The sequence below is a fragment of the Scomber japonicus genome, chromosome 7 (assembly GCF_027409825.1).
Source record: "Scomber japonicus isolate fScoJap1 chromosome 7, fScoJap1.pri, whole genome shotgun sequence".
Taxonomy (NCBI): domain Eukaryota; kingdom Metazoa; phylum Chordata; class Actinopteri; order Scombriformes; family Scombridae; genus Scomber; species Scomber japonicus.
The window spans coordinates 14,731,240-14,749,719 of NC_070584.1; the positions used below are offsets into that span (position 1 = coordinate 14,731,240).

General features: G+C 39.1%; 1 protein-coding gene across 1 annotated transcript; it reads left to right on the forward strand.

Moving 5' to 3' along the window:
* Positions 1–3,341: 3,341 nt before the first annotated feature.
* On the forward strand, positions 3,342–18,271 carry firrm (FIGNL1 interacting regulator of recombination and mitosis). The gene is made up of 23 exons (XM_053322046.1): positions 3,342–3,401; positions 3,498–3,586; positions 3,802–3,906; positions 4,580–4,720; positions 4,952–5,114; positions 9,310–9,394; positions 9,552–9,690; positions 10,161–10,250; positions 10,368–10,432; positions 10,525–10,673; positions 11,475–11,604; positions 11,748–11,934; positions 12,533–12,615; positions 12,945–12,996; positions 13,770–13,859; positions 14,192–14,377; positions 15,380–15,499; positions 15,644–15,739; positions 15,820–15,933; positions 17,000–17,104; positions 17,205–17,285; positions 17,377–17,520; positions 18,014–18,271. The coding sequence occupies exons 2-23, from the start codon at positions 3,521–3,523 to the stop codon at positions 18,221–18,223; spliced, it is 2,601 nt and encodes an 866-aa protein (XP_053178021.1). The 5' UTR covers positions 3,342–3,401; positions 3,498–3,520; the 3' UTR covers positions 18,224–18,271.
* Positions 18,272–18,480: the final 209 nt, after the last annotated feature.

Consider the following 18,480-nt stretch of genomic DNA (forward strand, 5'->3'; position numbering starts at 1 on the left):
AGTCTGTCCCTCCCTGTTGACGTCCAACGTATCCTCATCTTCTGCAAGGTTGCCGGGAAACAAATGGGCTGCAAATGGCGTGATGCTTACGTCAGTGTTCAAGATCTTATCAGAGAAACAATAGAATACCAGACACTAAAACTTTTTTGAGTAATCAGGTCTGAGACAGAAATTCCAGACTCCTAAGCGAGAAATATAATAAAATCTAATTTGAACAATACATATTAATTAATTCATAATTCATCTGATATAATCTATGTTGAACAATGCATACAAATCTGGCTTTAATATTACATTATTTCAGAATTTTACCTTTTTAATGCATTTTCTGGCCATTTTGAAGCCCAGTATAGTATATATCACCAGTACTGTAGGTCGGACCTATTCTGTTTTTGTTTTTTTAAATGCAGACAACATGACCAACAAGCTTTTGGGGGGTTTGACTGCATGATTCCAGATGTATGACAGTGTATCACTTCATGTCTACCAAGGTTATGGATTCATCATAGTCACAACTTTTTATGTAATATTCTGACAGCAGTGTTTCATATTGTGAATTCACCCTAACACACTCCCTTCAGCTGGCGTAACACTAAATACAATATGAGGCATCACAGAACAGGAAGTCGCAACACAAAACACAAGCTGCTTACCATTTGCAATACGACTAATTACCAAGCCCACAGCCCATCTGAAGTCATAGTTATTATTATCATTAGTATTATTATTATTGTTATTATCCAATGTTACATATTTGTTTGAGGCAAAAATATTTGAACCTTTTCATTAAATAACAGGTGTGATCTTTCACAGCAATAACTTCAACCAAACGTTTCCCGTAACTGTTTATCAGCCCTGCACATCATAAGAGGAAACTGCATTATTATTATTATCCCACTGGGAAAATTCGCTTTTAGTCAATCTGCCTTCTCAATCAAAGCAGGACATGATTGGAAGGATGTACCAGTCCACGTCAGGGTCATTACCACTTACAGGTCTTTTTCTAGACAATTAAGAACATGGCTCATAAGTCTCCAAATCAGTCAGCACTAATTTGGATAAACTCATCACCTTACAAAACTGACCTGTTGCTAAAACTGCTGCCTTAACGCTCATATATGTTTTACCTGTTTTTACTTGTTCCAGCTAGTCTGTCTTTGTGTTTAGTGTCAAAATGTCTTGTTGCCTGACCCGTTTTATTTTTATCATGTTTCTTGAACTAGTTTTTCTTATGTCTGTCCCTGTTTATGCAGTTGAATTGTCCTGTTGTGTTACTGTTGTCCTGCTTCTTGTTTGATTGTTGCTCATATGTGATTTACCTGCTCATTTCCATTTTAGCTCAAATTAGTTCTTGCTTATGTCTGCTCCTGTCTTACTGCTCTGTAACTATTTGTTTGTCGCTTATGTCACTCTGTGTTTTATACTTATTGTAACTAACTTGTCGTATAATGTTTTAAATCTGTTTCTTGATCTTGATTTTAGGCTGCCAACTCACACCTGGCCAGGGACAACAGATGAAAACTAGCCTTTGGGCTAATTCTGGCATATTTACAGATATGTTTATTAATATGTGCTGTCCCTGACAAATAAAGGAATAAAATAGCATCAGTTCACAGACAAATACCTTGACATTTTCCTGTGGAATCTGCTGGTACAACTTAAAACTCAAAGCTCCATCAATGACTGCAACTTATCCTGGTCATTCAAAGAAGGCCCAAACTATGATACTGTCACCACCATATTTCACAGATGGGATGAGGTTCTTATGTTGGAAATCAGTGTTTGCTCATCGCCAAAAAGAAAAAAACACTTCTGTAAGGGTTATTAAACGTATTGGGGACAATCAAACGTTCCCCTTTTCACATTAAATGAAATATGTCTTAAAATAAACTTTAATTTTTAAATTATGTACAGATTGGAAGTGTTTGAGGCTTTACTTCACCCATGACATGTAATGATCTTTTTAAAATATGTAGGCTATTAATCTATTTCTATTTGACCTTACATTTAACCAACCTTACATTGGGGTGACCGAGCCTTTTCTGTTGCTGCCCCCAGGCGAGATGCGTACTATTTCTGACCTGGGCCTCTTTAAGTCCAGGCTAAAAACCTACTTTTTTTAGGATGGCTTTTAACACCCAGTAGTATGACACTTTTATCTTATTTTATATTATTTTATATTATTCGATTTTGTTGTATTTTATTGCTTTCACTGTTATTTTATTGTTTTTAATTGTTTTTACTTATTCCTCTCTTTATTTATTACCTGCTGTAAAGCACTTTGGTACACCGAAAGGACTGTTGTAAAGGGCTGTATAAATAAACTACATTTACATTTACATTTAATCCCCATGGTCTCACGATGGCAGCTGTTATATTCACCGCTGTGCAGTCGTTGAGCCCTGTGATTAGCCATACGCTTTACAGCCGAACGTCTTCAACCAATCAGAATCAGAGCAAAAGAGCAACGTCAGTCTCTACGTCACATCCGACTCAAACAACGGCGCGCTCAACACTGCTCACTCAACTGTTTTCATTACTTTTTAGTGTTTGTAGTTGAGAAAAGTGCAAATGTGAAGGTTGAGAGAAACTATCTGTTTGTGTCATTTTATACCACGAAACAGACGGTAACGGCTCGTATTTATGGTAAGAAGCTGTGAGTTTTATTAACACATATAAACACGTCTTAGCTCAACTTTGACAAAGCGAAACATTAAGCGAGTTTGAGAAAGCGTTTATATTTAACTAGTGACTCATTTGATGTTATTGTCTTTTGGACAGTTGTGCTGACCTCCTCTGGCGCCTGCTGTTATCATGTCCCAGACTAACACCTCTCTCCTCGATGAGGTGGTACAGTGGAGTCAGGAAACCTGTCGCCAGGAGCTCAAGTCTGTCCTGCCAAAGCTTACCATATCCTCTCAAAACGTCACTGAAACCAGCCCTGTGATTATTACACATGTTTACAGGAAAGCATGGAAAAAATATGAACATTTATAAATATCTATGAAATGTTATTTTTAATGGGGCAGTGTCTGTTATTTGAATATGTCTACAATTAAGGATTCATTTTCTTATCTAATAATCGCTATAAAGTTGATTAGATTTGAGTTGTTCTGTCTGTCAGCACTAATATGTCAACACCAATATTAGACATCAATGAAAATGTTCTACTCCACTCAAGATAATAAGTGTATTTCCATAGTGAAACAAGTTAAACCTCTGTTTTCCTCCTGCTAATGATTATTACTGCTACTATCATAACAGTCTGGACATATGTGGCAAGTTAGCAAATGTTGAACAATAACTTCATTACAGTAAAGGGATGTGCTGCAATGCTGTGGTTTTTCTTGACTGTTGGAACTCTTTGCATCATAAGTCAGAGAGTTGGGATGATCATATACGTAAGTTTCTTTATTGCACAGTTTGTAATTACAATGGCCTTTTGTACAATTTTTGATCTAACTATAAACTGTCTTAAAAACATAACACTCCTGTAGGTATACTGAAGATAATCACAGACATGTTCCTCCCTCATATCGGTTTGTCAGAGTTGGAAGATGAATGCTTCTCCAAGATCTTGCCAAAGGTAAACAGTGAATGTCAGTTGGCACTGTCGTCTGAAGGGGATATCATTTCTTCAAATTGTTCATTTGCTGGAACAAGTATTATTCTAATTTATTTTATTTATTTATTAGGTCTGCTAAATCTTTGTCCTGTGAAGGACTTTTGTTTCTTGTAAATGACTGCCTCATTGACATCTTGTGTGTTTGTGTGTTTGTGGTCTGTCACTAATGTTTGCAGACAGTGACCATGTTTGACAACATGATGAAAGAAATCTTGGTTCAAGTTGGGGGACTGTCCAGTCAAAACCCAGAACTGTGTGCTTTACTGAGGAACATTCTACAGGTATTATTATCTACTCTAGGCGTAAGCATGGAGGGGATTGTGTGTGTGTCCTTATGAGCCTATCATAAAGCTCAGATTTTCATCTTTTCTTACATCTTTTTGGTCCTCACCATTTTACGATATGTGCACATAGCAAAAGCAAATCTAGCAAATCTCTGGCAATCAGCTAGGCTAAAATTATTATTGCTGTTGTTACATTGCAGTGCTGTGTATTTCAAAATGATACAATGAGTAAGTTATCTTTTTTATTCTGTGTATGATATATATATTGTATACCCTCATCGGTCACTGCATAAGGTAAACCTGTGCAATCTGATGCAGTCTGATAATTAGCTCTGCCATAAATTGTAATTTTATGAAACTTATACATTTTCATTTTTATTGACATTGTCAGACAGGTGATAATTCTACTTAAAGTTTATTATTGAGGTTGTAGTGGATGGTGGTGTAGTGGGGTGCATTATATTGAAAAGTGTTCATAATATTTTGTCTACTTTATTCACATACACGAGGGGGGAAAAATATTAGGAACACTTTGCAATGTATTGCACCCCTGATTACATATGTGTATATTTGTGTGTGTATATAATATATATATTAGTAAAGCATAGTAATACTGTTCTCACTCCATTCTCACAAGATCTTTTTGACAAGATCTCATTGTGTGTTTCAGTCAATGATGCAGATAATTGATGCACTATCCTCTTGTGTGCGTCACGTTGGCACATTTGAGGAGACCCCTGAACTGGTTGCAATCCGCTCCTTACCAACTTGTATCCTGAAAGTCTTGAGGGATACTTTTGAGCACTGCAAGGTCAGCGTGCTCAGGTTACCGGTGGCTGTGACGAGTGCATTTTAACTTTGTATTGCATGTTTTTATGTAATACAGTATGCTTCATCCTAAATTGTACTGTGCAGTAATACATTCAATTATGGCTAAATATTTTGATAGTATTGATAGATTAAAAAATTAGGATTTGTTGGAATTTGTTGGAAAATTATAAAAAATGTAAAAGTTTAAACATATTGTACATGTTGTCTGCAGGAGAGTGAGGTGGTTTACTGTGGCCGTCTGTCCCTGGTGGCCGACCTGCTGCAGGGACTCTTTAAGGAGGCCTACTCCCTCCAGAAGGGCCTGTTGGAGCTGCTGGACAGGATCTCTCTGGACAGCAGTGCCTCAGAGGAGGAGATCTCTGATATTGTTACAGGTGTGTGTTTACAGTGTGTGTGTGTTGTGCATTCCCCTGGTTTCAGCTGACACGCTCTTTGTTATTTAAGTATAAGTAACACAGAACATATGTGGGTCACACACCCAGAAAAAATGGATTCAAGAGGAATTAAAAGCACATACAGTGCCTTTTTAAATTTGTGAACCCCTTTGCTCTATATATACTGTAAAAACCGGTGCATATATATTTTGGGGGGATGTCATGTGGGGCAAAAAGGCTGGTTTATTTGAATGCACCTTTAACTATTCATTTATAAACACGTTTATATTCCAAAACTTTTTTCAATTTACTATTATATCTGAAACAGTGTGTCGGGTTAATGGTTAATGGTAATGATTTGTTTAACTGAACTGAACTGGACTGGTATATTAACTCTGACTGGGTTCAGATTAGGCTATGAGTTTCAATTACCTTTAAAAAAACATGATCACTTTACATATTTGATATAATGAGTAGCTGTATGCTATAGTTATTGTTATAGTTATTGTTCTTAGTGTGGACAGCCTTTTATATACATATAATTACATCCAGATCCAACCTCTCTATTGTGCTGGTGTATAGGACACACCGCTGTATAAAACGCACCCCACTTTTCAATGAAAAAAAATTGGGTTTAAGGTGTGTCTTATACACCGTTTTTTACGGTCCTTAATCTGGATCAAATTTCTAAATCTAGAAAAAAAGGACAAAAAAACTTATTCTTTTATTTATTGAGGAAAATTATCCAATGTTACATATTTGTACATGGAATATTTATGTGAACCTCTAGGATTATCAGCTAATTTGAAGGGCAAACTCGAGTTGAGCGTTTCAATCACTGCATCACAATCATATTTTAGTCATGGAGGTCCTGCCTTGTTTAAAAAGATAAATCTAAGCCTTCTCTTTCAGTGTCTGAGCTTCACAACATGTTTGAGGAAGTGTGTCATTGAGATTTCTTAGGACCTTAGAAGAAGAGTTGATGATACTAACTAGCCTGGAACCATTTTGAAAGAGTTTGGACTCCACAAGTAGATTGGCAGGCAGATTGTGTACAAATGGAAAACATCTAATACCAGTGTTACCCTCCCGAGACTGGTCAAACAACAAAGATCAAACCGAGGGCTAGGCGTATGATAGTGTGGGAGGCCACAAGGGACCCTAGGGTAATGCCAAGGAAACTAACGGCTTTTTTTGCAGTGGCTAATTTTAATGTTCATGAGTCCACTATCAGGAGAACTTTGAACATCAATGGTGTGCATGGCAGAGTTGGAAATAAAAAAGCCACTTCTTTTCAAAGAGAACAGCTGCTATCTACTGTTTGCTCAAGACCACATAAATAAGCCAGAAAGTGAGTGGAAAAATGTTAAGTGGAAGGATGAGACCAAACTTTTAGGCTTGAATGAGAAGGGTTTTTCCTTTTTGGCGATGAGCAAACACTGATTTCCAACATAAGAACCTCATCCCATCTGTGAAATATGGTGGTGACAGTATCATAGTTTGGGCCTTCTTTGATGGACCAGAACAACTTGCAGTCATTGATGGAGCTTTGAGTTTTAAGTTGTACCAGCAGACTCCACAGGAAAATGTCAAGGTATTTGTCTGTGAACTGATGCTCAACAGAAAGGTTGTACTCTACCAAAGAATGGTTAGAGCAGAAGAAAGTTAATGTTTTGGAACGGCCGAGCCATAGCCTTAGCCACACCTAAATCCTCTAGAAATACTGTGGAAGGACCTGAATTGGGCACTTCATACACAGAAGCCCACTAACATCCCTGAATTGAAACTGTTCTGTAAGAAAGAATGGGCTGAAATTCCTCCAAGCTGGTGTACAGGGCTGATAAACGGCGACAGGAAAGGTTTGGTTGAAGTTATTATATTATTGCTGTGAAAGTTCACACCCGTTATTGAATGAAAAGGTTTAAATACTTTTGCCTCAAACAGATATGTAACTGAAATGAAAGTACTGCCTCTGGGGATTTCCTCGTTCTGCTGGAGGACTTCAACGCTCACGTTGGCAGTGACAATGAGACCTGGAGGGGTGTGATTGGGAGGAATGCCCCCCCCAACCTGAACCCAAGCAGTGTTCTGTTATTGGACTTCTGTGCTTGTCACAGATTGTCCATAACCAGTGATGGGAATAACGTGGTTTAAATAAACGGCTTTTTTCAGTAACGGGTAATGTAACTAATTACTATTTCCATCGTTACAACGCCGTTACGTTACTTAATTAAATGCGGCACGTTACAAACTGAAGCTAATCCACTCAGTGAACCTGTTCTGAGCCAACTTTGCTCTCAGCCACAAAAGCTGCAAAGCCGGGAGACTTCATCAACCGTGATGATGATTGGTTAAGGCAGAGTAAGATTTCATGGTAAGCCAATCAGAGGCAGTGTTTACACATGCACGACACATGCACACAGCAGCCTCACACACACAAACTAGCAGAAGCTGCAGCGATGGCGAGTTCGGAGGAAAGGGTTGCGTTTTTAAACTGGAAGTACAGACACTACTTTAATCTCCTTGAGGTAAAAGGCAGGAACATACATGTGAAATGTACATTATGTATCAGAGCGAAGTATTTGTCCACGTCCGTTACAAGCAACTCTAACCTAATGAAGCATCTCTCAACGGCACACACCACTACAAAACTTGTGGCCAAAAACACAGTTGTTCAAGTACAGTATGTCTACTAGCTGTGGTCTGATGAGGTGCAATAAATATTATAAATTGAAATTTCTGTGTTGGTACCTGTCTTTGCAGTTTTATGCTTACATCTGCCGTTAGAAACCCACTTAGAAAAAAAAGCCCGGAGGATGCCAGTCAGACCTGGCAGGCCCAAACTTATTGTGAGGGTCTGATAGGAACGTCTGGCAGTCTCCTGTCAGAGATTTTCAACTCCAACCTCCGGGAGAGCTTCGACCATGTAACGGGGGAGGCGGGGGACATTGAGTCCGAGTGGGCCATGTTCCGTGCCTCCATTGTTAAGGCGCCCGACCGGAGCTGTGGCCGCAAGGTGGTCGGTGCCTGCTGTGGCAGCAATCGAGTGTCGGCTCGAGTGGGGGTTCTCCTATTTCTGGGGCTGAGGTCGCCGAGGTGGTCAAAAAGCTCCTTGGTGGCAGGCCCCCGGGGGTGGATGAGATCCGCCCCGAGTTCCTCAAGGCCCTGGATGTTGTGGGGCTGTCATGGTTGACACGACTCTGCAGCATCGCGTGGACATCGGGGGCAGTGCCCCTGGATTGGCAGACTGGGGTGGTGGTCCCTCTTTTTAAGAAGGGGGACCGGAGGGTGTGTTCCAACTACAGGGGGATCACACTCCTCAGCCTCCCTGATAAGGTTTATTCGGGGGTGCTGGAGAGGAGGGTCTGTCGGATAGTCGAACCTCGGATTCAGGAGGAGCAATGTGGTTTTCGCCCAGGCTGTGGAACTGTGGACCAGCTCTACACCCTCCGCAGGATCCTTGAGGGTGCATGGGAGTTTTCCCAACCAGTCCACATGTAATGTGTTTTGTGGACTTGGAGAAGGCATTCGACCGTGTCCCTCGGGGAGCCATGTGGGGGGTTCTCCGGGAATACGGGGTACCGGACCCCCTGATACAGGCCGTCCGTTCCCTGTATGACCGGTGTCAGAGCTTGGTCCGCATTGCCGGTAATAAGTCGGACTTGTTTCCGGTGAGCGTCGTGGTGAAGAGAGAGCTGAGCCGAAAGGCAAAGCTCTCGATTTACCAGTCGATCTTCGTTCCTACCCTCACCTATGGTCATGAGCTTTGGGTAGTGACCGAAAGAACTAGATTGCGAGTACAAGCGGCCGAAATGAGTTTCCTCCGTAGGGTGGCTGGGCTCTCCCTTAGAGATAGGGTGAGAAGCTCAGCTATCCGGAGGGAGCTCGGAGTAGACCCGCTGCTCCTCCGCGTCGAGAGGAGCCAGATGAGGTGGCTCGGGCATCTAATTAGGATGCCTCCCGGACGCCTCCCTGGTGAGGTGTTCAGGGCACTTAAGATGGGATGTGGGCTTGGTAATTAGTCGTATTGCAAATGGTAAGCAGCTTGTGTTTTGTGTTGCGACTTCCTGAAGGGAGTGTGTTAGGGTGAAGGTGGTCTCGTGTGTGTATATATGTATGTATATATATATATATATATATGTATATATATTCTGCATTGGTGTGTATGTATATATTCTTTTTTTATCTTTGTCAGTAATTCATAGCCTCCTGGATATCTGCTCCGTCATCTCTAAGCTGGACATGGCACTGCATGCAAACACATGGAAATTCCTCGTCAAGTTAGTACCACAACACTCACATTGATATTTTTATTAATGTCATATTGCATGTCATATTAAATAAGTTCATTTGTTTAAAGTGTTTGCTAGGTCACATTTCATAGTTAATGAAATTGGTTTCTGACGACTTATTTCAAACATTCATTACTCTGTTCAGACAGAGTCTGAAGTACCAGTCATTGGTGGAGGAACATCTGCATCACGGTGACATCAGCAGCAGCCTATATGACAACCTGCTGGTTTCCTTCCACAACAGTGTGGAGCTGGCTGAACAAATTAAACATGCTGATCTGCAGGTAGGAAAGCCATGTGCATGCTTGGCATTCCTTAACAAACACTTGTTAATAAAAAACAAAACAACAACTTGTCAGCAGCTTCACAGGTTAGGCAGGATTAAACTTGCATTTCTTTGATATCTTAGTCGAGTTTTACTTTGCTGTGAACTGTATCATATTCATTTATTTATTTATTTATTTTTTAGTGTTTTCTGTAGCAGTTATATAACAGTATGTCAAATGTAAATGAAGGAACCTAACTACAATGCAATGTATTTGTCTTCACTGAGCTGATAAACAACCTGAGCCATCACTGTGGTGCGTTTTTCTGTGTCAGTTATTCTTTACTGTACCCTAAATGATCTGTATTTCCTGTGTTATACCCTTTTGTTCATAGACATAAATGACACTTGTGTTTTTAATCAAAGGGTCAATAGTACACTTGATCTTTGTCACCTTTTTGTTTTCATACTGTTGTGTTCTTTTTATAGGAAGCAAAACAAAGCCCAGAACACAAACTGTTCCAGAAAACTGCAAAGATGTGCAGATTTTTTGCCAACACTCTGGTTCATTACATAAAGGTACTGAAAAAGTGAAAAAAATGAAAAAACCCTCCTCACTCTACTCCACTTTAAAGTCTCTGATCCATGACATAAAGCAGTGGAACTTACATCCCATCATATACTTCCTTTTAACAGGAATTCAGATTTTTTCTGACAAAGTATTGTAGCTGCTTTCATCAACTCTACCTCCAGATCGTCAGGTACATGTGGTTTGGTTTTAAAAAGCAAATCTAGATCAAATCATATCCTTTGTGTCTGCAATATTGAACACTGTGACCGTGATGTCTTTTAGTAAATTCCCTCCCAGCTTGTGTGCTCCAACTCTGCCCTCGACTCTGTCCGATGAGCTGAACATGGCGGCTCTGGTTCCCATGGATGCACTTCTGTTGCAGCTGTTGCCTTTAAGGCCCTTTGCTGAAGTTGTTCTCCAGAAGGACCTGCGTGAGTTTCTCATTTTTCTTCAGTTTTCCCTTTTTTTCCACATATTGTTGCAGAGTTAATAAAGGATTTCCTGTTTCCCTTCGTGATAGAGACATTGTTTATAATTTATTGCATTAGCTGTGTGCCAATTCCTTTCCACAAGTGAATACTATAAACTATACAGAATGAGCTGATGTTGTACTATGTCATATCTGCCTCAGGACTACAGATGAAAATGTTCTTTTTGATTATGTCTGGCAAATTTAATTCTAGTAAAGCGTATGTATGTCATACGCTTTACTGTATTTTCAACTATGCTATACAACTTAGGGTATTAGCTTTTCTTTTTTCTAACATAAACATCTCTAAGAACTGACGAGGATCACATTCTTCTGTGTAAAGTCACATGAGGCCTGAACTGCATCTCACAACTGAAATATAAGTGGAGATATGTGTACTGCTTTAGGCCTGTGGAAATGTAAATTTTGTTCTTGAAGCTTTACAAAATAGTGACTATGAATCATGTTTCAGTGATACTTGAGAAAGTAAGATCAGCAATAACACTGATACCAGACAAACCACATCACAAATACTCTAGAGTTAGCAGTTTGGGCTCATATCCCAAAATGTCCTCCCATATACAAGTCGAGGGCTCTTCAGGATAATTAGTTGCTGATTCCAGTCTTTTACTGCCAAAACTTATAAAGAAGGCTGACATCTCTTTCAACATCTTCAGGAAAATAAGAATACTGTTTCTATCTGTTGTAGTTGTGCAACATACCACCCCAGACCCCAGACTGACCCTTGTGTTTCTGTTCACAGGGTTAAAACCTGAGCATGTGCTTCCACAGTGCCTTTTGCTAGTGAATGTGCTGAATCAGCTTGCCTCCCAACCAGAAGAGGTGCTTCAGCTTTGGTACACCGGAAGCAAATTCTCAGAAGAGACACCCAGGTAATAAAAAAAAAAACTGAAATATTTTTCAATTTCAATTGCACGTTTGAAGCTGACAGGAGCATTACATCAACTGTAGTAGCATTCTTTTCTCATCATGACTAAAATGCTTTTAAGCTTCTTTCAATACTTTCTATTTCCAGGCTTCCTCTCTACCAGGCCATGTTCACGAGTTTCCGGCGTTGTTATACTGAGAGGAAAGTGCCAGTGTTGCTGCCAGGAGTGATGATGAAGGGTCAGGCCCAGGTCCAGGTGACTCTGCACCACCACATCTGCGTGCAACTCTGTGCCAGTGTGGCTGCGCTTCCTCCAGTGTACTTCCCCGTGCTGGTGAGCTCTACACACAGCACAATATGTCATCAATTTTTAAATGACTTTCACTGGAACTTCTCTGTAAATGGATGCTTGCCATAAGTTTGACCTCATCACTTTGTGACTTACTTTACCAAAGACAATTGTTTTTTTTTTTTAGTCAAAGGTACTTTACAAGCCAGACTGATTTGTTGGCAGTGGATATTGGGTAATATTGGCTTAACATAGATATAGTATTTCAATATTGGTCTTACTTTTCAAAGATTCTGTCAACTTGAATAATAAAAAAAAAAGTTTCTTGACTGGAAAAATAATAATAACATATATTGGTCAATATATGGTCTTTAGATTCCCTTTTTTGCCTTTTAATTTCACAAGTGACTGAAAAAACCTGTTTTAGTTTGGCTCTAGTTGTAAGTCTACATATCTTTCATCACATTTGAGCCTTGTTTTATCTAGTTTTACCCTTCAAACAATACAATGTCTTCTTTCACTTTCATCCTGACTGGTTTAGTTTAATCTTTTGAAACTTTGTTTTTTCTGTGTTGCTCGTTTATGCCCCAGACTTACCTCCCTGCTGTTACTGACCTCGCCTTACTTTATCTCTTCTCCTCAGGAGTGTTGTTTGGCTGATGCTGTGCTGCAGGCTGACACACAGACAGCTTTACTGGCAACAGATGTGTGGTGCTTTACAGCGCGGTGAGAATGAGGAGTAATGGTGGAGTTTCCCCCCAATAGAATAAGGGTTTTACTTCAATAGGATAAGCATTCACTATTTTCATTTTTAATGCCATGGTTTACAGGTGTATTCACATATATTATTTGCATTAAAAATGTGTACCGTGCATCTGCATTTTGATGAGGCATATCTATTTGAAACATTTTCCTGTAATCTGTCAATTGTTGTGGCGCTCTCATACTTATACCATAAACCTTAGATTTCAAGTACTTTTAGACACATAACTAATTAAATAAGTTTTTCTTTACTGTATTGAAGCCACTGCTGATTTTGTCACCTTTGTTTACAGGTATGGAACAGCAGAACTTTGTCTACATCATGTCCTCCTCATTGCTAAGCTGGTGTGTATAGAGAAGGAGAATGATTTAATACAGAAACCATCAAGACAATGTTTGTCAGGAGGTCCCAACTTCCATCATTGAAATTCAGTTTTTCCATGCAGATGATAATAGAGCTGTAATGATTTAACGATTATTCGAGCAACAGAAAAGTATGTATGTATGTTTGTATGTCTGTAACAGATTTTTTATGGCCGATGCCGATAACAATTTTTTTGACATCAGCCTTAGCCGATATGTGCTGCCGATATTGAACATTTATTTACAAAATTAACAAATGTACTTTACAAGTTGTTTAAGTAAAGTATATTAATATTGTTGACTCATATTGGACACAGTTCATAGGATCATATCCCAGCTTCTGAAATTTTAGCTCTCACCATCTTGGATAAACATCACAAGGTAATGGAGGTGAGGTCATGTCTATGACCTCTTTGTGAGCACTCTATAAAATAACTCTAGGCCCCTTAATCTCTCTCTGTAGGGTTATGGACTATTATGGGGTCCTGACTGTTTTCTTTGGCACCCCAACAGATGTGACAATTGATGTTTTGGACTGTTTGGGGACTGTGAAAAATTTTCCAAATCTGTTATGTCATAATGTCGACAGATTTAGTCGGATCCCACCCTTTTTCATGCTGGTCTACCAACTTCAGTTGTTTACCTTTTTGCTATCCTGATGTACTGGTGATTTTACTCCTATTGAGCCTTCACACTGACACTGACACTCAAACTGTCCCTCCTCTCCTTTCTTGCTTCTCCCGCTCCTCCTTCAGGTGAAATCATGCGCCACCGAGTGTTACCAGTTGTCCCACTTGGGCATGCTGCTCAGACGTATGGTTTTCCTTATGACGCCGAATCACCAGGTTAGAAATCACTCCCTAACTAACCCTCATCGCTTTATATACCCAACAGTTTTATGTCAAAATTACCCAAAAGCAGTAGTTCAGCAGATATTTATTAACATTGGAAAGGCCAAATAAAATGTAAACTAAAGAAAGCTCTGTAGAAATGATGTGGAAACAGCCAAACAAACTAATTCATAAGGAATGTTATAAGCATAATATTATAATATTATAAATCCTTAAGAAACGACTTGTTTACATTGAAAGCTCTCAGAGTCCTTGTTTCTGGTTTTGATTGATGCGTGTTGATTGTATCTGTTAAATTATGTTAAGTGTTTTGGGTTTTTTTCCAGATGGAGTTGGTGGAGCGTTTCCCCCCATCTCAGTTGGAAAACCTTCCCATGTGGTGTCATGTCCTTCTCAGAGCTCTTTCACATGATGTCCTTCGACGTGTAGAGAGTGACATTATTGCCCTTTCTCAAAGAGTTCTTAGCGACTGGCAGAACGGAGGATACAAACTAGGCCAAGTGGACAAAGTGGTGAGGAAGTAATCAGTAGTAGTCAGCAGTTCTCACCTCCACCTTGTATACATGAGCATTGTCTTTGTAAGTGCTTGGAACTCTAAACGATGATGCCGTGATTGGGCAAAGACAAAAAAAAGCATAAAATGGAAAGGGGCTAATGTCTATTTACACATAATACAATCCCTAAAGATAACAAGGAAAATATGGTGACTGTGATCTGGAGTACATGAAGAGAAAGAAAGCTGCACGAATATCAAATGCAAGGCTGCAGTCCAAGTCCTTGTGCACTAAGACAATGATGACAAATGATCACTTCAAGTGATGTTAAGAGCAAGATAAGCTTGTTGCCTTGGTAGGGAACAGATGATACAGATAAGATTATTGTTAGTGACCTCACTCTTTTGTTTGTCTTTGACCTCTAAGAGCTTTTTGAAGTGAGATCTAAAATTTGCTCACATTTTTGACCCTTTGATGTAACATTGATGTTATAATTATCTGGTAGCTTTTATACCTTAAAGGCATAATATGGGTGTTACTTAATGCACTAAATCCCATGTCTTTTTATGATTTGTCAGTTTGCAGGCAGATTTAAACTTAAACTATCAGATGCATGAGGTTTGATATAACACAATGCACTGCAGGATAAAAAAAAAACATCATTGGCAAAAGCAGTATGACTAAAATTAAGAGTGAGTTTAGTATTCACTCTTTTATTTTTGTCTACAGAGGGTTCTGATCATTTAAGTTCACATTTTTATAACACATCCTTGTCCTTTCACTAACCTTTCTATAATTCTTAAAATAATGTTTTATAAAAACAACCTTCTCTTCATCAGAGAAGCATATCTTCTGCTTCAGGGTGGGGGGTATTTCATGGTCATACTGGCCAGCTACTATCAAATACTTGCCAAAGTTATTAATTTCAGCCAAGACGACAATGCCAGGAAACACAGTGGATATATTAGAAAAAGAAAATATGCACAGATTTTATATTTACAAAGCCCATCCTGTTTCCAGAACGTGATACTGTTAGCCCTCTTAATGGTGGTTCAAGGGAAATCATCTCCTGAGGAGCAGTGCAAGTTATCAGCAACAAGAATAGTCACACAGCTCTGGTTACGAATGAGTCCAGATCAGGTGAGATCCATATACACACACACACACACACACACACACACACACACACACACACACACACACACACACACACACACACACACACACACAGTCACAGTCACAGTCACAAAGTGTGAATGCATGACTGTAACCTGCCGCCTTCAGGTACAGACCCACCCTGTGCTCCAGTGTACTCTGCAGCTGCTCCTGTCTATATCAGCCATTTTGGTGAAAAACATTGAACCCCAAGTCATTTGTCAGGTATGCTGTTAGTTTCACAGTTCAGAATAAATACACAAAGAATGTAGAATACCTTTGTTGACTGTTGTTGTATGTCCCAGGCTCTGTTGTGTGTAGATGTTCTGGTGTCTCAGAAGTGTGCAGATCAGCTGCTGCTGGCTGCTCTGGAGTTCCTTGCATCACTGGGGAAGATCTTAGTCCCTCCTGACAGCCAGGTACCTAAACTAAACAATCACTAGGGATTTTTACTGTATTAACCTCTTGCACTACTGACTAATGGCTTATTAAGGTCAATTGTTTTACTGATTCACTCACTAGAAATCGCTCTCAAGGTCTTTGACACTGCTAGACACACTAGTGAGTAAAAAAACCTAAACATTTAGTGTGTGGGGAAAAAAGGGAGTTAAGATTTGTTTAAGAGTTATTTGAAATTTTGATTGTGAGATATTTACATGTTTAAAGTAACTAAAAGGAATTTTTAAGTGGTCATGAAACAGCTTCCATGTGATCTACATAAGCAAATAAGACCGTTTTCATGTAGTTATTCTGAATGTCTGCCACACGGTTGGATTCCCTGTGAAAGCAGATGAAACAATTTGTCACGCAGAGTGGAAGAGCATGCTTATATTTCATGTAGCATTGTAGCTTAAAGGAGTACAAAGACATAACTAGGACGAGGGGAGCACAGCAAATGTCATTGTATGACTGTGCAAAAGTTTGAAAAGTTCTTATCAGCTTCCTTACTCATTAGTTATTAACCTTACACAGCCACAAACATACATTACCTCTTCAATATGCATCTTGCAACCAGCTGTGTATAAAATAATTTTAAAAAGTATTAAAAATAAGTCTTTCTTTCACTTACACACACTAGCCAAGATGGTGGTGCTTATAGGGAAATAGTCTTCATTCCCAGAAACATTACTACAACTCTCCACAGGCTGGCAAAATCAACACAAAATGAAAGTGCCTTATAGTAACTTTAATAAAAATACAAAAACATTTACTCTTTACAGATTTATTTTCTTTTTTCTTCCTCTTCATGAAATGTTGGTTTTTTTGTCACATATGCAGTGTAAATCATTACTTTGGGTATTTGCAATGCCTGATGTGCATTTGTGTCATTTTTTTTTTACATTTTATAAACTAAATGAATATGAATGGAATTATCAGTTATAGTCAGTACTTGCAGCTGTAATGTTTTCACTGGATTTTGAAGTGAACAGTGAAAACATAGTATCTATTTTCCTTCTTATTCACACCAACTGTTTGTTTCCACAGAGTCAAATTTTGCCAAGACTGAGCAGCCTGTTTGGAGTTCTGCTGGCTAAGAGGTCCTGGCTGCTACATCAGCACACCCTGGAGGCATTTTCTCATTTTGCAGAGGTGCGTCAAGAACTTCATAGATATTGCTAACTTTACACATGTAGTCCTGTTGATGTTGATGTATTAACAGAACGTGGAATGTCTCATTTCGGTATTAAAGATCACAAACCACGAAGAAGTCATTTCCCAGAGTTTGTGTGTAGAGGAAACCAAGAACAAGGTGGTGAATTATCTTAGCAAGGTAAGAGACATCAACACATCTAAATGAAGGTTTACCAAAGATAAAACTGACACTGAACATTGAAGTTGTCCTGTCTTTTTTTTTTTTGTAGACTGTAAATGCACAGGAAGATGTAGAGTCACGGCTCGAGAGGCTAAAGCTGGAGACTCCAGTTATTGAGCAACACAATGAAAGGCTGGAAAACAAAGTAAACGTTTCCAGCGTATTGGCTGCAGAAGCGGTTGCTAATTTGGAGGTGAGTGGCATCATTGAAATAACTTATATCTTCATTCACAGGCTTTCTGAATATGCAGTCATGTCCAGCCCTGCTTCACATTGATACTGTACAACTGTATTCAAACCCACATGAGCAGGAGAGAGGGTAGATGGCATAATATGAACCAGGGAATCATGGATGACGATTATATGTATTTATTTGATCGTTTATAGACAGTGAATAAACCACTGATTTTTTGGTTGGAGCTACACTTCTTTGCCCAAATATGCTGTATGTTATGTGTAATATTATTTCCCTAAGCTAATTCTTAACTTCTCCTGACAATATCAAAAGTTCTATTAAGTATATAGTGTATTTATTCAGGAAAATACATCTATCACATCCTGTTTCTCCTTTCAGCAAGTCAAATTTTTGTTTGTACAAGAAATGTCTCATAATGAGAAAAACAATCACAATTGTAAGCAAGAATTTGCTTCATGAAAGGATGGATCAATTTTATATTCCTCCTCAGCCCTCCCCTAAGAGAGCCCGGCAGGAGACTAGTGCAGAGGAGGAGTACAGCCGCTACATCCAGACAGCAGAGTGCGCTTTGAAAGCCCTTCAGGCGCTCACTGAAGACAAAGCCAAAACTAATGAACCACCTCCACAGTGGCTGGACTCCAGAGTACAGGAGCTTCAGACACTCATAACCCACATCAGAGCAGCCAGTCAAACATCCTAACCTTTGTTTTCTAACCCAGATTATTTGCTTTCTGTGTACAAAAACTATTAAATCTATTAAAGTTCCTCTTCACTTTTTAAAACCATTGTCAGTTTTGATTGATGTTTATTAAAAAAGTTTTGTATACAAAGTCATGTGGATTTTGTTTTAATTTAACAGGATTTATGTATTTGGCACTCTAAGTAGATGTTTTTGTTTGCTTGTCTGGTTGAAAAAAAATCAAGTAATAACTTTCTGTCTGTAGCCTCAAACAACTG

Excerpts from the sequence above, each read along its gene's own strand:
- firrm (XM_053322046.1), top strand. The coding sequence starts at position 3,521 with ATGTTCCTCCCTCATATCGGTTTGTCAGAGTTGGAAGATGAATGCTTC. Across the intron at positions 12,616-12,944 it reads GTGTGGTGCTTTACAGCGCG|GTATGGAACAGCAGAACTTT; the intron begins GTGAGAATGAGG and ends CTTTGTTTACAG. Across the intron at positions 15,500-15,643 it reads TACGAATGAGTCCAGATCAG|GTACAGACCCACCCTGTGCT; the intron begins GTGAGATCCATA and ends TGCCGCCTTCAG.